The sequence below is a fragment of the Tyto alba genome, unplaced genomic scaffold (genome assembly GCF_018691265.1).
Source record: "Tyto alba isolate M040663 unplaced genomic scaffold, T.alba_DEE_v4.0 Super-Scaffold_2, whole genome shotgun sequence".
NCBI classification, from domain to species: domain Eukaryota; kingdom Metazoa; phylum Chordata; class Aves; order Strigiformes; family Tytonidae; genus Tyto; species Tyto alba.
In genome coordinates this window covers 83,081,201-83,104,023 of record NW_024881282.1, presented here as the reverse complement: position 1 = coordinate 83,104,023, position 22,823 = coordinate 83,081,201, and the positions used below count along the sequence as shown (strand labels likewise).

Here is a 22,823-nt window from a genome sequence, read left to right as displayed (position 1 = left end):
TGTCCTTATGGCTGTCTGTTATCCCTGACTGCTGTGCAACTTGGTACCCAGGTCACAAATGCAGCGGCTCTAATCTCAGTTCCTGCTACAAAGGCAAAGAGAAAAGCTCTGCAAGTCAAAGGGAAAGGGCAAAATCGGCAAGGGAGAAAGAACCACAGCAGAAAGTTAATGGATTTCATGAAAAACCAATCAACAACCCAGTAAACCATAAAGTGCTCTGAGAATTAGATTGTAAAGAAAAAGAAAAAAAGCATTTAAACACAGCAATGACACTGCTACCACTTTGATTTTACAGATGCCTTTCAGCTAGAGAGCTCACCCCAATCTGCTAACATTAATTACATTTGTACAGCACCACTCCGGAGGATATGTTAACAGAGCAATTTTATAGGTGAACAAAGGAGACACAGTTTGCTTTCCTGACACGCTTACGATCTACAGCGTGACACTGCAGCTTGTGCTGTGAAGCAGCACATCCCCAGTGCACAGCAGACGGCCCGGACACCCATCTGACAGCACGCTGGTACGGGAGGGCACAGCCCAACTGCCAGCCCCTGTGGAGTCCTCCAGAGAGGAGAGGGAAGAGGAGGGAGGGCAAATCTGTGCCCCAGGGCAAGAATTTTGCTCCCTGCCCTCCACAGCCCCTTCTGTGATGCCGTGGGTGCTGAGTCCCACTTACCATCTATGATCAGGGAGGCTCTCTGGGTTGGCTTCTTTCCAGACTTGATGCGATATTCATTGATGGCGTTTTCGATCTCCTGCAGCTTCTTCAGGGCGTTCAGGTAGGAGGTCTTCCGCTGTTTCTTCAGCTTTTTGCTGACGTTCGGGTCACTCGCCAGGCGCCGGGCAGCCTCCGTGATCTGGGACTGAATGGCAAACTCCCTCTCCAGGCGCTCCAGCTCTGCCTCCTGGGGAAAGGCAAGTGGATTCTGGCTACCACCAAACGCTCCCGGCCCAGCTATGAGGAAGTTCCCGCCGAACCTTGCCAGCGGCCTCCAACCAAGGCTCTCCATCAGCAAATCATCCATGATCACGCTGCTGCCCTCATCTCAGGGCCTCTCTGACCATACCCATCTCACCTTCACCTGCTCACCTGCGTGCCTGGGAGCACAGCTGCTGGAAGGGATGACCCATACAAGGAGGACACGGGTGCTCCAGCCCTAACCCTGCTGTGCCGTTTGGCTTTTCACGCAGTTCAACACGGCCTAGTTCAACAATGTTCTACTGCTGACACGTTCACCCTTTTACACCCATCTATGGGTAACACCTGCCTCCCACACAGACCTTCTCCCTGCTTCCTAGCTCCTTATTTGAGGCCCATTTGATATCAGTGCTATGTATTGATGCAAAGCTACAGCTTTAACCTTGTTGACAGGTTTGCTTGGCACCCACCAAACTCTTTGGGGTAGGAAAGTCAAAAATGGGCTAATTAATCCCAGGTGCAGGGCTGTCAAAACCCAGGGGAGAGTGTGAGCTGAAGGAATTATGGGCTGCTGCAATTGATTGCACCAGAAAATTGTGTCCTCGAGTTACAAGCCAGGAGGGTGATTTCAGAGCAAGCAGTGTGTAACAGCAAGCTTTCTGTATGCCAAAAAGGACTAGTGTTTCCAACATTAGCCCTTGCAGGGTCTCAGTTGCACTTTTAAATGCAACCTGGTGTACCTTGGAAGCTGCCTACTGATTTTCAGTTATCCTCTAAAGCCAAGGGATTTAGGCCAATTTATGACAATGCAGATGCTGATACAGAGCTTCCTGGTCTGCACTGGGACTCCAAGCTGTGAGCTTCAAAGGCTAATCTGCAGTGGGTCTGGCTACCTTCCCCAGCTTGATGGAGCTTTTGGTGTTAGTCTGCTAGAAAGGGGAACACAGTACCTTGCCAATTAGGAAAAAATTGACAAGCTTTTTTACTTCTAGTGAAGGCTGGTTGTTCAGATCGCAAGCACTGACAGTCATATACACATGGAGATCCCTGTTACGCAAATTCAAACCCTTTCTCCTTGCTTAGCAGCAGCGTATGCTGCATGAGTTGATGTTGTGGGAAATAATCAAACTGAAGTCATTCTCTGAAGATTTTATTCCACGATTCTGGCTGAAAAAAAATATCCTTTCCCTGTCAGTGGTTTGTCAGCATTGCCTTAAAACTATAATTATAATTTCCCTCACTTTACTGAAGACTGAACCCACCCCACATCTTTTTAACAGATTCCTTTTTGCTTTGAAAAGTTTATAAGCTATATCAGTGCCAAACTTATTAAAAGTTAATTAAACACCACAGAGTTTTAAGGCCTGGGACCTGATTTTCCATCTTATGGTAAAATCCTTCCCAGAGTCAGGAATTACGGACCAAGTAGAGGCAATTACCAAGAAATACAATAGGACCCACAATAGGACCCTTCCCTGCAAGTCTTGCTCTGACAAAGCTCTTACTAAAGGTACAGTGAGTTTGATGTGAACATCATTTCAGACCTTCACAGATTCAGTTCTAAATCATTCAGGATATCTTAGAAAAAAATATTAATTTTCCTCAGAGCCATAACTGTCTATTTGCTTCCACTGAGGCCCCTATAAATAAAGTCTCAGAAAATGAGGGCCATCATCTGCCTTCAGATGGAAGTGCCTTGATTCAGGTCCTTGTCACAGTTGGTAATACCAGTCCTGAATTTACGTGACTGAGGGAGTATTTCACCTTTTGTTTTAAACTGAGTTTCTAGTGTTTGCACTTGTTGAAAAGTGGATGAAAATCATCACTGGCCTCTCTACATGTTCTCAAACTGCCAGCCAAATAAACACAGCTCGACATCATTCTTCGAGAACAGAAATTTAAGGTTTTCAACAGAATCTTAAAGTTTGACAGATGAAAACGGAGGTAGAGAAAAGCTGAGTCAGCATGTTTGGATTGCCCATGCCAAAAGGCAGAGTGCCTGCTGTGGGGAGGAGCTGCTTTACCTTCATGCTCTCCCCACCTAACCTTGCCACTGGAGTAAGGAGATTCCTCACTCGCTGGCCCCAAAAGTTGCTTTGTAGCAGTTAAGATCTGGGGAAGCTGGAGATCAGGTTATAACTGAGCAGCCAACAGACTGCAGGGGTTTTAGGAGTAATTCAGCTAAGCCGTGCTTCCCTTTGAAAAGCTTAATTAAATGTGCTAGTTCATGAATATTTGACTTTGGTGGAATTCCTCTCCCAGGCTCCATTGAGAACAAAACTAAAGAGCTCCAGCTGTTTATTTTTTCAGCAGAAGGAAAATGCCAACAAAACGACAAATAGTTAATTCCCTGGCTGAACTGAGCCTTAAACCACACAGTCACACCAGCTTCAGTCTCTCCTCTTACAAAAATAAAAAGGAAACTCAAGACTGGAGTATACACAAGTGTCTTGAGACAAATGTGTCTCTGCAGACAATAGCTTTCCTGTGAATCCGGTCCCGCCTTACAGCTGCTGCAGGGCTGTTTTCACAGCCACGGTTCAGGGCACTGACCCAGCACATTGTGGGAGCAAGGGAAGAGAACAAACACTCCCTGGCAAACTTAGAAAAACATAATTCCAGCTCCCCATAGGTAGGGATGAAGGCTCTTTTGTTTAAGGACTGGGGAGCAAAATGCTTTCATCTTGCTATTGCAGGGCTAAGATGGATAATTGTGATGTTTTCTCCCCAGTTAGGGGAGATCTGAATTCGGATTGCTACTGAAGCAGAAAGCAAGTGGCTGTTTGTAATGACAATACAGGGCAGCAGCAGGGCTCAGATGGCTCAAAAGGCTCCTGATGTGCTCCCTACTCACACAGGTCACCACAGTACTTGGACTGTTACGGTCCAGTTGGTCACCCAGGTTATTTCTGTTAGCACTAGCAAAGCCAGGGCTGAACCTTGAGGGTTTCACCTTTACTCCAAGTCTGAACTAAGGCCAACTCTCTCACTGCTTCCCCATTCTGATGGTTAAAAAAAAAAAAAAAAAAGGCACAGTGACCAACTGAAATAATTTAAAGCAAAAATGACTGTAGACTGATGTTTCCTGTGTGATGCACGGTGGACATCTTAGAGACCTGAGGTAGGGACACAGGGCTGGAAGGGAAGGGCACAGCCTCACCTCTCCCTTAGGCAGGATTTTCTGCTCATCCAGTTTAAAGGCAGTTCCTATTCTTCTCCTTACAATAGGCGGCTCCTCCCCAGGATCTAAGGGGTATTCTCGTGGCAGCTTTCCTGTGAGCTCCTGTAAGCAGAAAATGCTGTTAGTGATCGGAGAAATCCTGTAGCAGAGCAAAGCACAACACTGCTCTTGAACTGTGACCATAAAATGACAGGTGTTCATTAACAACATCCCCAGTTCAGGTCGCTGAAAAACATACAGGAGAGCACCCAGCAGTGCAAACTCATCCCAGAACCTGACACTGAGGGCGGGGAAATTTTCTTTATCCTCTGCATGAATACAGATTTTTGTGGCCTACCCAGGGTAGCTCTATAGGTGGTGCCCATCCCTAGGGCGTTGGGGCCTGAGGCTGAACACACTGCAGCACACATCCTTTAATCTCTGCTGCAGGGTGAGCAGGAAAGAAGAGCTTCTATCTGCTGAGCTACTTATGAAAAGGGAGGTGAGCAGATCCAAGAGCCTTCATGCAGGATGCAGGTCTGCTGAGTCAGAAAGCCCCACTGGCAACAGCTGTGCAGGTTACAACCCGCACAGAAAAACATTCCCACCTGATTCATGATGTGTCTGAGAGGAATGCAGTGAAAATGGTCACTAAAAGCAGTTCCCAGTACCTCATTACCTGTCTGATAACACTTCATGTATCAGAGCCCCTTCCAAACCCCAGTGATGTCATGGGCAGCCTCGGAGCAGTATTAGATGATGCTTTGTCAGACTGATAGGGCTATTTGCAAAGATTTGTTCAAAATCTGAAGCAAACCCCACAGAACTGAAGGGAACACAGGAAGCAGCGAGTGCCACTGATGATGTTAATGCTGTCGGTTTTTTCCCTTGGACTATACAATACAGCCACACATATCTGAATTGAAGGCATTCAAATGCCTACAGAAAAAGGCAGGAGCCTCACCATGAGCACAACCCCACTCCTTGTACTCAAAAGTCTCCCCATGAAGGACAAAAGGCTTTTGTGTTCCTTAGCATCAGCCTTGAGAGGATCCAGCTGGCAGAGTAACCTAAATCATCTGAATCCCAAAGAACAGCAGCTGACCTTAATGCGAGTGCACAGCTCAGGCCCCTGCCTGCCCTGGCCTCTTCCCTGCTCCCTAATGGGGTTTTTCTTTCTACTCTTTTCAGATCACTAGGAAACAAGGACCTGGCCTTTTCAAATCCTTCCTTTAAGCAATTCCCAGGAAAATGGGTTTGCAGCACAGCTCTGTGCCAACACGCGCAACTCCCTTTTGCAGGAGGCACTGTTGCAATGTCTCAGAGTCCCGTTCTGCACTGCCCCTCCAGCCCTGTGGGGTTATTTCAGCTTTTCTTCCAAAATGTGTTCCTCCTAGTGATATGTGGCTCTAAGCACTGCAAACAGACACAGATTCCTGTATCCCTTCATGAATGAAACAAGGATATGTTCTTTATAAGCCCTAACTTAATATGAAGCAGGGCAGTGGGGAAAGAGTTAATATCTTCTGTAAAATGATCAAGAATGGAGCAGAACAAAATTAATGTGGGCTACCATGCTGCCTCCATAAGCTGAAAAGTATTCACAGGCACGGTCCTGAAATGTAATCTAAATTAATAAGTAACTGGAGTAGTGATGGCCCTAAGTAACCTAATGCCACTATTATGAATGGCTCTGGGCATGCTTATTTGATTATGCCCCCACTTTTAACCCTTTTTTATCTCCTGGTTTGCTGCCTTCTCCTTCTGTTTTGGCCATTCCCATCCCAAAGCAGAAAGGACGAAAGGCAGCCTGAGAGGAAATACTTCCAACTACAGGCTGCTGCTGGATGAGCTGTAGGGTTGTGAGACGGGGTCAGATTCCAAGTGTCCATCAACTGCCTCTCTTGGCTCACCTACAGAAGGCACGAAGACTTTCTACCAGCTCTTAAGGTGCTGACGGATGGGCTCTGGCCAGCCTTGCTGCAGCACATTAAGGAGACATTGCAGGAGTTTTTGCTTGCATCCCAGTTGCTTGTGAAGTGCCTGAGGCTGCACCGCAGCTGGGGCTGGGGTTAAAGAGCAAAGGCGCTGGGCTGTGAGCTCCTGCAACTGTGGCACAGGCACATCCTCCCCTGCATTCAGTGCTGCTGCAAGGGCAGAGTTTTAGCTTAGGGTGGTAAACACCTCCAGGGCAAGGAAAGCCCTCCAGACCTTGTCCATCAGTCCCTGAAGAGCACGTGACTGCTTCCTGCAGATGATTTTAGCTCTGTACTTGATGCACTTACAAGACGGGATCTGGTCCTGAGACCTTTATCAGCACAAGTTGTTTGCTTGAGTCAAGTGGGACTTCTCAGGTGGGAAAGGATTGCTTGTGTGGAGTAAAGGATGGGAACTGGGGCAGCAGAGATTTCTGCTGAATTTCTTTGTTGAGAGGTATTTCCCACAACTTATTTCTTGTTGGTGTTAAAACTACAGACTAATTGAAACAGAGTGCAATGAGAACTGAATCGGTGACCTATTTCCCCCATTTTTGTCGAAGGCAAGATACACATCAAATATTAAGCAACAACTGGAAGATCTTGGTGCCACTGTCTGCAGCCAACTTCCTGTTGTGTTACACATCATGATTTGTTGTTGAATTCAGATTTCAGGTCTGGTAAACAAAGGAGAATTGCTGAATGACACAAGTGTACGCTGCTGCTAATCTCCACACACATCTGCAGCGGGGTTGTGACTTCCCCAAACATTAATTTCATCTCTAAACTGGCCTCCTGTGTACTCCAAGAATGAACTGGCAAGTGAGTGGGAAGCTTATGAGTTCCTGAGCTGTCCTGTGTGTCCTGGGATGACCACGTGGTTCTTCACCGCAAGGTCTGCCACCACACTGCCATTCCTCCCCAGCAATGCCAGAGCCTATTGGATGAAGGGAGCCTACATGGAGCAGATGAGACCTTGTGTGCTTTAAGAATGTGCTGGGAGAAGAAAAGCACATAAGGTCAGGCCGGCTCCAAGAAGAAAATGTTATCAGCCTGGGTTTTTTTTCGCTAATGAAGTCAAAAGTATTTGGAAGTGATTACCAGTACACTAGACAGCATTCCTATGCCACTTACGTAGCTGCATATTCCACCAAAGTCAGTAAAAAGCCCGGCTGAATGCATCTTAAACACAATTTCAAACAGCAGACATGGCTGCTGAGCACCCTCCTAGCCCCAAGCTGGCTGGGTACCCAGCTCACATGGAGTCCCCTTCCAAGTGGGAGAGAAATGTCCTGTGACATTGCAGCCTGGAGTTGAAACAGCTGGACCTTCCTGAGGCCTCTGTACAACGGGCTTTGCAAGAGGTGACTATGGGAGGAATCTCTTCTCCTGACTCCACACCACCTCCACACAACAAGCATGCTATAACAATGCAAGCAACAGAGTGTTACAGGTTATAAAACATCCATTGCCTACCGCTTCTCGGAGACACAGTTTCTTTAGCTCTTCCAAGCGTTGGCGCAGCGTCTCTTCCAAAGCTTCTTGCCTGGATTTCAGTGCAGCCAGCATGTCTTTCTTGGCAGACTGAGAACTATCTGACTCTTGGGAACCTATCAATAAACAATGATTTCACTAGGCCAGCTGACAGCAGAATACACATCTGGAGCACTTGTAATTTTACCAAAGCCTGGATGCAGTCTTTCCCCAAAAAAATCAGACTATGACATGAAGCAGGTGTTATACAGTCATGTTTGTTTACGGCAAATTCTTAATATTTAAGCTAACAGACAGAGATTGGACAGTGGGGCACACAAAGACATTTGGAATCATTATCCAGAAAAATAAAAGGAACAAAATTCTTCATGTAAAGATCCTAGAAAAAAAAGACATATGATTCCCATTAAAGTTCCCAATGGCAAATAACAGTATGGTTTATGAAGCCCTGGAGATGCATTTTTGGGAAATTAAGCCTAGGAGAAACCATTTGACAATACAGCCTACTTCTTAAGAACTGCAATTATACTGGTAGCAAACATTTAATTCAATCCACTTACAGTGTCTGTTCTATGAAAAAATGGAATGGAACAAAATTACCTAGCAAGATTCCTGTAAAACACATCAAAACAACAATAACTCATAGGTCCTTCTGGGATAGTAGCCATTCTTGTAAAGACGTAAGTCAGGATATTTAAACTGGATGTCCAAATGGCTTGACCTTTCAGGTGGCATTTACCCAGCAACTTCCATGGAGTATGTCCATGCATTAAGTCAGACTCTGTTGCTCAGATGTCATGACAGCATTTGTAACTTCAGCTCTTTAGGGGAACTTATTGATGGCGTTCCTGATTTTATTTTGGTTTGGGATGGTGCATCAATTGCTATCCAAGATCTAGCATCTCAAAGTAGAAGCAACGCTTGTTGCACCTATTTTTGGGTCCCCAACTTGAGCAGCTCATTTCTCAGGATGTGCTTAGCATTCACCCTCTTTAATACACATCTGGGCTCAGGGATGAGTTTACAGTGAAGGCACTACTTTGCTCCGATCACCTTGTTTCCATAAGCCAAGTGCATCTTTCCATCACGGAGTAAGGACATGAAGGTTATGGCCATACTGTGAGATGAAAAGCAAGCTCAAGAAGGGATGAACGCCATCTCTACATGCTTTTCACTCATACTACTGTATGAGTGTACATACAGCTGTAGTTCAAAGCATCCATCTTAGTTTTATGGAAAGTTGAGTTCTGATATCTCTGGTGGATTCAGGGGTAGCATCCCGTGTCTGTCCACAGGTGACACCGAGCTACACCTCCACACACTCTAAAGCTCCACCCCACACACAGCTCTGGAGCTCAGCCTAAGTCTGAATCTGATCACTTTTTAATAAACTCTATAGCTGGTGTTGAGCTGGGCTGAACAAACGAGGCTGCTGTGGCTAAGGGGTTGATGTTCCCTGAACAGAAGTGTCTAGGTGATCTAAAGCATCTGAGATGTCTTCCACAGGGTGGCAGATATGATACAGGACCCTGTGAGACCCACACTCTTTTGGACTGTCAGTGAGATACTCTAACCCATCTAAAATGGCACCAGACACCTATGTTTAGACAGCTGGATTGTGCACAGTGCATCGTAAGGACTTCTTCTTGTGGGGTACTGCAGGTTTATGCCTGCAGAAAAGCCTTTGATTCGGCACTGCTTTCAAAGGGGTTCCTCCTAGTCCTCAGTGGTTCCTCAGTGGTCTCAGCACCCAGTGTCTCGGGGTGACTCTGGGAGGCTCCCCTGCCCCTCTAGAGCAATGGCACAGAGAAAGCAGATCTTTATTATCTGCAGGAGTCAGATACAACAGCATGCTACACGGAATCTTCTGTGCACCTGTAGAATGGTGGTGAGAGGGGTCTTCTAGATACATCTGCAGCTTGGCCTCCAAGCATACAGTGAAAACACTCAGCCCACAGAAGTTGAAAACGGGGCCATTTCATAGAGCTCTGGAAGGAACCTGGGAACTCTTTGTTTTGGCAGCAAAACAGAATGAAATCTGTGCTTTCAGCTTCATCTTTCATTACTACTATTCCAGCAGACCGTTAAAGCTAAACTGAAAGAAGACTGAGGCAAACAATGCCATGAACCAGTTCTGCATTGGCCCAGGGGGAGCAGAGAATCTCACAGATCTTTTTCACCAATATTTTCTGCAGTTTTCATACAGGAAGACAGCTGGCACTTACTTCTGTGAAACATCACCCTGCTTTGTTACACCTTTTATGGGGCTGTCCTGGAGTGGGGGAGGTGGAAAAAAGGGCTCTCTAAAGGTTGAGCATCATCAGACAAAGGAGGACAACTTCATGATAAGATTGTTTGTTTAGTTGCTGTAATCATCCTCATTTAATTTGGGTTTGCCCTCATAGAACAACAAAACTCAATTCTGCAAACACATCTGTGCTGTAAGAATTTGATGGGATCTCTAGAGGAGCCTTGTATTTGCACTGGCAGGAAAAGCCCTCTTTAGCATTTAGTAATTCTTAATAGTAACCCTGGTGAGCAGTTACTAGCAAAATTCTTCACTGAATTGCCAACAAATTGCTGAGTCCCAGTAAAAAGTTGCTCACGATTCCAGCAGATGTTTCAATGTTTGGATTTTTTTTTTTTTTTTAGTTTTATGACAATTTTAATGACCTATGTTTTCCTTTCAACTGCTCTTCCCCTTTCCTTCCTCTGTCTGCTCCCTACCTCCACATCAGCCTCGGATTTATTTTTAAAAGCTGTTCGTTTTTGCACTGTGGGTTGCCACAGCAGCTACATAGATGCTGAAACATTTAAAAGCATGTGAATAGCCCAAATCCACGAATGGCTTCTGGCTGAGCTGGTCCAGACCCAAATCAAGCACAGACAGTTCACGGCATCTGCTCCCGCTGCGCTCACCCTGTGTGAGAACCATGCTGGTCTCAACCCTGATGTGGTCGGTGGCAATGTCCACTGAGGGCACATTTTGCCATCTTTTTCACCTCTCCCAGAAAGCAAAGGAATTGGGGGAGATCTGGAAGCGCCTTATCACATTCTGAGTTAAGCAATGGGATTACTGCTGAAACCGAAGTCAACCATTCCTTGGCACTAATGAACCAGTTCAAATTAAACTCTTGCAAGTGTGTCTTTGTACCACAAACTCTTCTAGTGTAGCGAGGGTTCAAAGGCCAAGGGACAGGGCACTCAGTACAAAGGCTTGTAATGCTGATTTTTTTTAGCCTGACCATACCTAACTTGGATGATCCCTTGGGCATACTGCAGGACTTACTTACTTCTTCAGACCATCCTGAAGTTTATCCTTCAGTAACTGTTTTGTTCTAGTTAGGGGGGTTTTTATTTATTTATTTAAAAGCTGAACTATTTTGGGGTGTATTATTAGATTTTTATGGATTGGATTCTCTGCTTGTTCTCACAGGTGGAAGGCAAATGGAAACTTGATCAGTCAAGAGAATCACACCCATTTGAGATGCTTGTAAAGGAGCAGAGAACAGTGCTTTGTATTGCTGGGGTGCCTACAGCTTCTATTAGAGGTTCTTTACTTATAGATACGTATTAGTCTAGCCTTGAGCAAGGCTGTGACCACAGTCCCACTTCTAAACCCAGTGGCAATTGACCCAGAAATGTCAGAACAAATCAAAGGACCATAAAAACAACCAGAGAAATAATCAAAGACCAGCACAGACCAGACCAATCAAGCAGATACTACCTTAAATTAGCCTTATTAAGTATGATGCTCACTGAGTCATGGCTGCCCAGTGCCTTCCAAAGGGGATCATCAACAGAGAAAAACTGTCCTGAAAGATCAGTCCTAGCATGAGAGACTCCTGATGCAAGAGAAATGGTTGACTGGGAGGATTTCTCAGGTATTTTATGTCCCACAATTAGAGCTAATTCCTAATGCAGTAAACAGGAGAAATGTTGCTGAAATATGTCATTTCCCTGTATGGCTTTTAAGCCTTTCTGTGAAATTTATCATTCAGCCTCCTTCCCATTTGCTGTGCAAAGATTTAGCAAACTCTGCATTTTATCACACACTTCTGCAGAATTATTCCATGTCCCTTAAAGAGAGAGGGTTGTGAAAACAGCAGGTAGCAAGCACAGGGCCATCTCTTTGATCGGCACCACAAACCTACTCAATTGAGGCTTGTTTTTATAGTGGATGCTGCTGGTTTAATTTCAAAGCCAAGGCCATGCCCTTTCCTCCTTAGCATACAGGATGGGACGCAGGTCTTGGTGACCTGAACACCCACTTAATACCCTATTAGTGTGTGGATACTCTACTTTTCTTCACACTTGGCCTCTCTGGGTGATTTCTCCTTCACTGACATTCAGGAGAATGCTGGCTGTGAAACAGAGAGAGAACATAGTCCTTTCCGCCCAACTCACTCCTCCAACAGAATTCATGGCTGATCTTCTTTACTAGTGCGAACAGGCTGGCTTCTGATCCCTCCAATATTGGTGAGGTCAAGACTGTCCTGGTGATGTTGATGGGGACATGAAGCAAGTGAGTCACACCCCCAAAGGATCGGACCAACGTGGCAATGTGCAGATCTGCAGGGACTCCTGGCTACCAGGTGTCAGCATCAAGACAAGCTGTGCTTTTAAGCTTTGTCAGAGGGATAAGACCAGCAATGCAAGCCACCATTTTGGAGAGGAAAGCCCTGCCAGTGACTCACTGTTTGTCCCATTTCCTCCACCTATTGTAGCAGAGTGGAGGCGGCTTGGAAAAGGGATAAATGAGAAGGATGAAAACAAGCAAGGAGGATAGATGGGATGCTGAAGAGCAGAGAGAACCAAAGCTTGGTGACAGCAACTGTGAGGGAAGAGGAAACGCAACAAGCTGGCTGTGTAGCAGCAAGGCAAGAGCATCCAGGCATCTCCCCTCTTTTGTAAGCCTCCTGCTCCAGGAAAAGCACATCTAAACATGGCTAGCTCTTCACGCTACATCCGGCTGCTGGCTCTAGCTTGTTGGCGTTCGGTCGAGGTCCCTGTGGAGGCTGTCCCCCGAGCAGGGAGGGGAGGTCCCCCCACGCTTGCTCAGTGCCAGAGCCCGGGCTGACTCACCGCGCCAGGATGTCAGTGCACGGCAGCCAGAACCAGCAGCCTCAGATGGCCGCTATCTCTCCTCTCTGCCAGACAAATAGGATATCCTCCGTGGCGCGCGGGAGCCCAGCTGGAGCTGCTCTGCACAGGATGCGCTCAGACATCCTGTGAGCGACTCGTCTTCGTGAACCCCCGTGCTCGCGGGCTGTGCCGGAGGCCATGTGGGTGCTGTTTATCCGCTCCGACACCCGCCGGGGCTCTCCAGCTGGGAGAAGGCCCTGCCGGATGGAGCGGCGGGGGCCAGGGAACTGCCTGGCTGGGCTCTGTTGTGGCATTTTCAAATGTAAACAGGCCCCTGCACAGGAAACCTCCACTGCTGATGAAGGAATGGGGCTTAGAGGGCCAGAGGCTCCTTGAACATGTCTGCAGAGCTAAAGCAGAGCTGCTCCTCTGTGGTCTCTCCTCTGCCCATTGAGATGAAGGTGACAGCCTGGGGTTCAATCCAACAATAATCCAGCAATAATGGGGCTCCTCAATAGCTAGGAGACCCACAGAGCTCTTAGGGCACAGACTGTTCTGAAGAAAAAAATCCACCTTAGACCTAACCTGATTTGCACCGAAAATTATCTCTGCTGGCTTTGATTAGGGTTCATGCCAGTGTGAAAGCAGAGCTTTTATTCCTGGGAAAATCTTGCCCCAGATGTCTAGGGACAACCCAGAGATCCTGAGCAGAAGATCCTTGAGCTAAATCCCAGCAGCCCACTGTTTTGGGGGCACCCTTCAGAGCCCAAATCAGGTCAAAAGTTAAAGAGTGAGCTTGTCAGAAATGCACTTGGAAGCATCAGGTATCAAACTTACAACTCTGTAGTAGACACAGACTGAGACTGAGGGCCTGGGAAACACAGAGGAGCTTAGGCTTTGGCCCTGAATCGCTGTGACCACGGGGAAGTCACTGTCTCTGTATAAAACTCCATTTCCCCGCTGCTGTGTCTTGAGACTGTAAGTGATGTGGGGCAGTGACTGCCTCACGCTGCACAGCAGGATCTTGGCCAGACAGTGTGACAGCTGGAAGCAACAACAAATATTTCCTTGCAGCTTTGTTGCAAACCCAGGAGAGACATGCCAGCTTCGGCGTGCTCCTTGTGCTGACAGCCCTTCAGTGAGGAGAAGCAAGATGGAGAGAGGAAATGGCTACAAGTAATTTCCAAGAAAAAAGGACAGAGAATGGTAGGGAAGTGGGGGCAAACAGAGATTCAGTTCTGTCCTTGTGACTTCAAGTCACTCGGGGTATTTATAGTCTGGAAAACTACTGTGGCCACTTAATCATTTGCACTTATTCTCTCTAGCACACAGGCTGTACTGCGATAACCCATCATTGTTGTGACTGTGCACTGATAATCTCTGGCACAATGGGAGGAAACACAAAGGCTAGGACGGAGCCGGTGACTGTGCCCAGTGGGACAGGCAGCAAATGCCCCCCATGTACAATGGGACAGGGCTGGGCCACCTCTGCCAGCCAGGCTTGAGGGAAGGGGTTCTTGGAGCAGAGGGGTCTGGGTGACAGTGGAAGTAATCCAGGGTCTCCAATTCCCTGGTATCTGTCCTCTTCTGCCAGATGTCCTCTCTCTACACCTCCCTCCCGCCCTCCACAAGCATGCTTGTAGCTGCTGGAAGGCACACAGCAGCAGCAAACCCAAGAGCTCACCTTAACATTTTGGGGAGAGCCCTGTCCTCATAGCTGGTAGGACTTAAAGGCAGCAACGAACACAGGAACCTCAAAGAAGCCACGCTCGCCTGGCCCACCAGCAGCACCTCAACCAAAACAGAGGTTCACATGGTTCTAGGTAGGCATGCAGGTAGCCTGATCCATCTACCCAGGCCTGAAGAAATGACTCACACGATCAATGAACTTTGCACAGGTCTAGTCACTAGTGCAATTCTGCTGAGTCTGCAAATCCCATGCTCAGCCAGAAGGGATTTAAGCAGGGAGCAAAAAAATACAGAAATAAAAGCATAGGTAGTTCCCAGTTTGGGTTTTCCATCCACATAACCCTGATAGGTGCTGCCCCTGCTGAAGCTTTTACGGGCCTGATTTTCTGCTGTCTTTTACATGGCTATTGCTTTCCCAGTGTGAGAGCAGAAGCAGACCCCCATGGTTTTTTTTTCCATGAAGGCAAAAAGTCAGTGCATTAACATGAAAACAGGATTACTACCAAGTAGCTCTCACAAACGTGGGAAAGGTGCCCAGGAGGCTGAGATCTTGGAAGGACCTTAAGAACTTCCTTGGGGTACTTAATGTTATTTACTTTCCAGTGGGAGAGCTGGAAAAAATACCAAACAAAGAGCTCCAACAACCTGACACCAGTCCGGGAGCTGCTCAAGCTACTGCAACTCCCTAAGCAATGGGAGGCACAGACAGAGGATTGTACTGCATCAGGAGGACCTAAGGAGCAGAAAGGCATCTCTGTTTGCAGGCAAGGCAAGGAATTGCACAGCAGGCTGCTCTGGAGCTATGTAGCCATTGCACATTTTAACCCCTTGATGGCTATTTTCCATGCGGAAAGCGTGTCTTTTAGAAGACATGAAGGATGCAGTGATGCAAAGCTGATCTACTACACCAGTGTGGGTTCAGTTTCAAAGCATCTGTGTTCTTAGATGGACTCTTCCCTTGTCAAGCATGGGAAGGTTATTCTCTGGTGCTACACATCTCATCACAGTCGGTTTTGATAACCCGACGTGATGCTTAACACGGGGCATTTAATTGACTGGAACTGTTAATTATAGTGAGACCAGCAAGTTTGCCCTCCTGAAGAGCTTCTCACCTGAGAAGCTTCATGCTCTTCACAAACTATCAATCCTTGCTTTGCTCCTGGAGTGACATTTAGCACTGGTTTACACACAGCTTGCCCCGTTCAGACTGACAGAAGAGTGTCAAAGAAATACAGAGAAGTTCCTGACTCCTCTTCCCTGGTTCTCTTTTGATGTTCTAGCTCTTCTCCATATCAACTCCTCATGGGTCTCTTTCACAGATTATCTAAGCCACAAAAAGATACCTCTAGGTCCCCATGCTAGTATGGTGAAGAGTGCTAAAGAACAGCTCTTTGGAGACTGGGACACCAGACAAATTCCAGCAACAGAGACGCAAGGCAGAGGTGCGCTCTGTGACGAAGCCACCCTGCCTCAACACTGCTGAGGGGCATCACCAATTCCCAGCCTCAGCTCCCCCAGTGAGCTGCACTGGCTGCCTGCTTCCTCGCTGCTGGCTGGGGGCTGCCTCGCAAACACGGCTGCCTAGGGATTAGCTGGGTGCCAAGGGGTGATTATGGCAGAAACTGTGAAGAAAGACCAGCTCTCAGCTGGAAAGTGAGAGGTTGGAGATGACATCCTGGGGCCAAAGAGGAAACGAGCAGCGGTTACGCGAGAGAGGGAAGCCGATGCCTGTGTTGTTTGTGGGGCAATATGCTGAGAGATGGACTGACACCTGGACAGACAGAAGGGCTAAAGGGAAGTGACTTCCACTTCTGCAGTGTAGCTTCTGGCTGCTCCCCATTATACCATGGCCACGACCCTTCCCACCATATTCTCTCCAGCTACAGGATGAAGGACCTACCTGATGACAGAAGACTCCCGCTGCTGCCGCTGATAATTTTGCCTTTACTCCCCATGTTGGCCAGCTTTGAGGTCTTGAGCGTTCCAGTTTCAGTCAGGTCAATCGCAATCTCACTCAGGCTTCTTGCAGCATGAATCTTGGACTGGACATGGACACAGCAGTTAGTAATGATCTAGCAATTCTTTAAAGCTCACAGCAGGAAAAAGTCCTTTTGCTGTGGCAGGAAACAGGCCTCCACAGCAAACTTGGATTATTTTACAGGAATAGAAGCAACCTGGCACAGTGTTCAATGCTGCACTTTTTACATTCTTAAGTGGGTGCAATTCTGGCATTGCTTCCTGTTGTTTGTTATTTTCTCTGCTTTGCCGTGGACATTTTTCCCTCTTAAACAAACTATGTATGGAATCACTGTGTTACCACATACAATAAGAAACCTTCAGAAATACCAGCATAATAAACCGCAAAGCCCAAATGCTAAAGACCACCTCTATCATCTAAAGGAAGCCGGGAGGGGCATTTTCAAATCTGCAGTGAGCTTTGGATCAAGACACAGTGAGGACATGGCTTAAGTGGGCTGTCATGAGAAGCTGGCAGAAAATACTGGCAGGGAAACATATTCAGGTTATGGTCCAGATGAAGAAGCCACACGCAATGCCCTTACTGTGAGGGACCTCTTCAGAGCGTGAACATCACTCCTGTAAGAAACAACAGCCAGCCTCAGCTCAGTAACTGCCTACACTAGGACACGAAGTCACCCGTTGTACACCACCAAATGTCAACAATCTAGGCTCCTCCTCGGGAAGGTAAATACGCGTACTGCATAAACCTATCTTAGAATGGAATGAGATGACTTTTTAAGAGGTCATCCTTCCTCCATTGGTTATGGAAGGATTTAAGACAACAAGATGCCCAGAAAGTTCAGATGACAGAACTCCAGAACTTTCTCTTTGTTGAGCAGTGAGCTCAGATGCAGTTATGCCCACAGAGCCAAGAAAGGCAGAAAACACTTAGGGCAAGGGGGTTAGCAGCACTGAGGAACAAAATGAGCACAGCAGCTGCTTACAGGGTTGGGCTCACTCAGTCCTAGTGACTGCCTTGCCTCTGCAATACAAACCTCACTGGTAGGAGCTCACCATCTATCTCCAGTCCACCCTCCTACCAGTCTCTAGTGAGTGTTTCACATGAACAAGAGGATTAAGAACACTGATCAAAGTTGCTAGGGATGCAGGCTTCAGTTATATCCCTAGCACTACCAGGAAGAAGAACCCTACATATGAGGGTGTCTTGGCTGGCCACAAAAATTTTTCAGTCTTTCTCAGTCCTTTTTCTGACCAGTATAGCCTTAGGATCACCTTAAAATAGCAACAACCCTCTCTAGTCCTCTATCTCATTTCTGATTCGGGTTATCTCCAAGCACTTCAGAAAAAAAATATAAGGAAACTTTTCATTAAGCCATTGTGGAATAATCTGTCCACATGGAAAATTTCCTCCTGCCTCTTCTGAACTAATGCTTATGCACTGATCTCTATTTTATGTATTGGTTGTTGGATTTGCTTCAGGTAACGAGCCATGCTAACGAGGAGAGAACTGACAACCAGGAGGAAGCTTGCTGTCTGTAACATGGTGCGCAAAGATGGATGCTATTTCATCTCTAACCTGGAAACAGGCTTCTTGCTCGCTGACCCTCACATGAGCTCCTCAGTCACAGATGGAGGGCACTTGGAGCTCAGTCCATTATCCAAATCTTGCAAGCCCTGTGCTGCAGATCTTCAATTATCCTGGCCTCACAGGGCCACTGACCTGCAGTTTTGATTTCCCAGAACCCAGAAATCAGTTGGCACATGGTGCCGAGGCTCGCCAGCTGCACAAGACTTTTGTTCCAGAAAGTGGTGAAGCCCCAATTCAGGATCACCTGAGCATTCACCTCTCAAGGCCTGAGGAGACTCTTAGTCATATAGTTCAGGCAATGGGCACATCATTACAGTGCTAACAAATCAGAAGCTGATTGGTGTCCACATACCAGGGTGTGCTCTGTTCCCAGTGGAGCTAACATGAGATGGGTCTACAAGGAACACTTGCCATGATAGGATTTTCAGTGTTATTTCACATCCTCAGGGAGCAGAACTAATTTTAACAACTAAGGCTGAATTGATGGCTGAATGTTCACCACACTGAGCTTCACTCTTAGCTCTGTTGCTGATTTGTTGTGGGGCTTTGGGTAAGACACTTAAGGTTAAGTTCTTAACGATCCCCTGCCTCTGTTTGAACATCAGTGAAATAATAAATGAAGTAAAATGTCTCCCTGTTGCACACTGTATTTTTAAGATTGATTTAAAACTGCAAATGAAGACAGCACTGGGAGACCCTTATACTGAAAACACCCTTAGAAGTATCATCATAATATAATATAATATTCTTGGGTATTTATAGGCTCCATCATTACCATTCAGAGGTACCCAAATGCCTCACAAGCTTATTACCACAACAACCCCAAGAACAGGGTGTGTGCACTCACTCATTTGAGTGCAGAGGCTGAACTACCTGCTCAGATGTCCGAGCAGATCAGGCAACCAGTACTGACCCTCTTAAACTAAAGCTACAACCAGTTAGACTCTTCTAATTTCCAGCAACTCCTCCCCAAAATCAGCCCCAGGAGAAGGATAGCACTCTTTTAAATTCTTGGATCTAACTTGGATATGAAGTTTCTGGTCAAAAACAAGGTCTGTGAAACATGTTCTCCAAATAGCTCTGGAAGGTTAGTTCTAGGTGAAGAGGAAAGTCACTGCTTTTATCTAATGAGATTTCCTGCTACTGAGGTCTTGATAAGGAGCCTGAGCATGAACTGCTGTCTTGCTGCAATGCCAGATCTTTGGAGGCAACAAATCTTCAGATTGCTGCTGTCCTGGTGATTTATCCCCTGCAGGTGTACATATGCTGGGTTATAACCTAACCCAGTTATAACCCACATATATATGGTTATCTATACCTTGTATAACCCCAGGAACAGCCACACTGATCAAACCTAGTATCTGCCTAACCCAATATACTGAGTCTTTGCAGCGGAAAGGTACAAACCCCAAGTCCGCACAGACAGATCCTGCCCCCCTGCTCTATGAGGCAGTGGTTTTCCTGTATTTGTAGGACAGCAAGAAACCCTGTAGTTTATTTCCACTCATATTCAGACTGCAAATTATGGCACACTCTGGCCCTACCTGTTTGACTAGGCACCAACTAAAATGCTGAGTGAAGGCAACGCAGCTGGATGCTGTTGTGGTCCTGGCCCGCATGCCAAGCCAGCAGCAACTGGAAGTATGCCCCACATAGGGCAAATGAAAATATAAGACCAAAGCCTGTCATCCCTGGAGCCAGGAGAGAGGAAAGACAAACCAGAAGAAAGCAGATAGGGGATCAGCAGGGCAGAGTGAGCTTCCTCCACAGAGGGTACAATCCAAACCTGCTGAAGCCATAAGAGAAGGTTTTAGATCTGATTGCAGTTGTGCTAACGGTGCCCTGCTCTGAACAGTGGGGATGGAGCATCTCCTGAAAGGAATGAAGTTAATTTTCCATGCTGTTCAATCCCTGCTGCCTCTGCTCCCCACAGCAATGCCAATCAGCGTCGGGTGGTCTTGTGCTTTGGACAGCCACTCATCAGCTGCAGGAATCAGACCAACAGCTCATTTCATACAGGCCACTGAGCAGCAGCCAGCGCAAGGCCTGAGCTAGACTCCGTACTGACAGCACAATAGTGGAAAGCTAGATTACATCCCATTAGTGCTCCCCTGGGCCCTGCAGTCCCTCCAGGCTCAAAAATGTTAAGGCACTTAGCGCAGACCTGCCAAGTCTCATTTACATGGAGGGAGACTAGCTCATTCATGAGTTATTTCAAAGCATGGGGCCAAACTGATCCCTGGTGTTGTTCTGACAGGGTCAGAGAGGGAAGAAAAGTCCATCAGTGAAATGCAAGAGTAGATGGACACTAGGGATGAATTTATCCCTCTTGCTTGCAGTGGTGGGGCTTTACTGCAGGTGATTTTTTGAAACCCTTGTCCTATTTTCTATCAGTTCATTCGGCAAAAAAGTCTTGTGCTTGGAGGAATGTGCTGTTGGAAATTTCCACAAAATGGGACTTCTTGAGGCTTCTAGGCCAAACGTTTAATTGACTCAGTGCAGCCAACAGAGCAAACACATGCCTTGAAGTCCTGCTGCATCTGTCTCCCGAAAAAAAGCGAAGCTGACAGGAGTTCTGCACGCTGACATATTCACTCGGAAAGCTGGGGATCTTTTCAGTCTCCACGTTACGCTTCGATTGCAGGGAGAGAGAGACAGATCAGCGGGGAGCGAGATGCTGGGAACTCGGTGAGCTGGCAGGAGTTCAACGTGGAGTGAGGCTGAAAAGAAGGCTGGGACCTCACTTCCTTGCAAAAGGCTCAAAATCCAGGCAAATCTGATTTTATTTCTTTTTAAAATCACGTGAAGAGGGTTTTCCAGTGAGGCTGTGCAAAAGGTCCAGATCCAACTGGTGCCCAGTTGTGTGAGGAACACAGAGTTCAAGCTTGTTTTATCACTGTGTCATATCTCCTCCTGCCATCTAATCTACATCACTGGAGTGAAGGCTCAGCTGCACAGCAGGCTTTTTCTTCTAAGTTTGTTTTTATTTTTCTTTCTTTTGTCAAAACGATATGAAATGCCAAGTTTGGACATGAAAGAAAGGAATATCTTGGTTTTGCTTTGAAGTCGGGGATTCAACTGAAGTGGGGGCTGAGATTTGAGGGGATGCAAACCCATGCGACCTGAAACTCAAATAAATGTTTGTCTAAGCCCTTGACAGCTGAAACGAAGACATTTCACATTGCCCCACTCTGGAATATGTTTTAGTGGTTTTCGGAAGTGAAGCGCACATGAGTACAGCGTCCTGAAGTGACCAGCAGGATGAATTCAACAGATCAATTAAAACTGATGGATCTATCAATCTTGACAGTGTCACGTCAAAGATGAGGACAACAGACTAAAATACCAGCTCCCTTAAGAGAAAGAGACAAAAATATTTGTATGCCTTAACTTCAAAGCCTCAGCACGACCACCGGGATTCCTGTGACAAAGCACACTGACATGGTCGCAGACGTGACAGGTTGACAAACGAGGGCTGGTGGGTGGTGCTGTCTGTAGGGAGTGTGAGAGAGGGGAGATCAGATTGAAACACAATCTGCCAACAACAAAAGAAGTCACTGAAGGGGAGTCCTGGGCATTTAAGAGACCCAGTTTCTTACCAAAGAAATGGGAGGAGGTGGGAATCTCCTTTTATTTGTTGGTTGCTTGTGACCTAAATACCTTGCAGCTATATCAGCAAATCCATCTGGCTAGAAGTAAAAAAAAAAAAAGCTTCTGTTTGTTTGCCGAGCTGTTTTTTTTGAGAGGGTTATGCATTGCCCTGGTGGTGCTAAGCAGACGTGGGGGACAGGAAAGCATTACTTGGTATTGGGTGAGCATGCAACCTTGTCCATATTCACAGCTGGCACTTAGGGGTGGGAAGTTAGCTACACCCCTAAATTCAATACAGCTCACAGCAACTAAGATGAATCCTGCTTTTCTGCATTAGATGGTACATGGCCAAAGTAAGTGTAACCATGTGTTCTGCTCAAGGCATCTGAAAGTCCCACCCACTCTACAGTAAAGTCACAGAGAGAACATGATGGGGAAAGCAATGTCAGAAGAGTTTAGAGTGAGCTGGACTAATAGCACACTGATGGCCCTTCACATATTTCAGCAAGCCAATTCAATTCATTTAACTGGCAGAAAAATAATGCAGCAAAGACAAACAGGAAAAATAAATATTTTTCTGCCAGTTTAGTGGGCTGAACTGGCTCATAAAGCGACCTGACAGGGCCAGGGCCTGTGCAAGGGAGGGAGCAGCCCCTGCCTGAAAATGCGGGCAGTGCTTTCAGCAATAGCAAGATGTTAATATTGGTTCAGCCATTTGGAAGAGTATCACCCTGCACATTCCTGCCATCTCACTAGAGATGGGGGGCAATGCTGGCATCTGTATAAGAAGGTACCCCACTCAATACAGACTCTATCTTCTCTGTCAAGAGAAGACGCTGGTTTACCCCAGCATGCTCGTATGGAGAGGGGTGTCTGCATGAGAAGTCTCTCTTCTGTCTCAAAGTGATCTCAAAGTGATCAAAGCAATCTCCTGCTGCTCTGGGTATGCCTAAAATTACTGTTGATGAAAGGAATTAGAGGGACAACACACACTCCTCTGGTTTCAAGGTGATTTCTTCTGTGTATTGAGTGGCCCTTTGTGCAGCACCAGATCAAGACAGTTCCTTGTAAGACAAGACTGTCAGCATCCTGCCCCCCTCCTTCTGTCATGAGATTCTCTGTGGAGAGAGAAATAATATCCCTACCCCTCATTTTTAGGAACATATGACAGTAAAAAGCAAGGGACATCAAGAAGGATTCAGAAAGAGGTGTAGAGTGTGAAGTTACTTTGGACTCAGGTATTGGAAGCTGCCCTAACTTTATGACAGAGTTCAAGAACCAGAAGACATGTGGAAACCATCCAGACAGGGATACGACCCTATCTGCTTGCAAACTTTG

At 46.7% G+C, this 22,823-nt stretch overlaps 1 protein-coding gene across 8 annotated transcripts in view; it reads right to left on the bottom strand.

Moving 5' to 3' along the window:
- The window catches only part of FRMD4A (FERM domain containing 4A), a 377,000-nt gene that overhangs the window by 14,598 nt on the left and 339,579 nt on the right, over nucleotides 1–22,823 (bottom strand). For all 8 annotated transcript variants that reach the window (XM_032985843.2, XM_032985844.2, XM_032985841.2 and 5 more), the window contains exons 14-17: nucleotides 16,227–16,368; nucleotides 7,535–7,668; nucleotides 4,083–4,205; nucleotides 680–908 (exon numbers count right to left, since the gene is read on the bottom strand). In XM_032985843.2, the coding sequence (XP_032841734.1) occupies nucleotides 680–908; nucleotides 4,083–4,205; nucleotides 7,535–7,668; nucleotides 16,227–16,368 (628 nt within the window). The remainder of the gene's footprint in view (nucleotides 1–679; nucleotides 909–4,082; nucleotides 4,206–7,534; nucleotides 7,669–16,226; nucleotides 16,369–22,823) is intronic.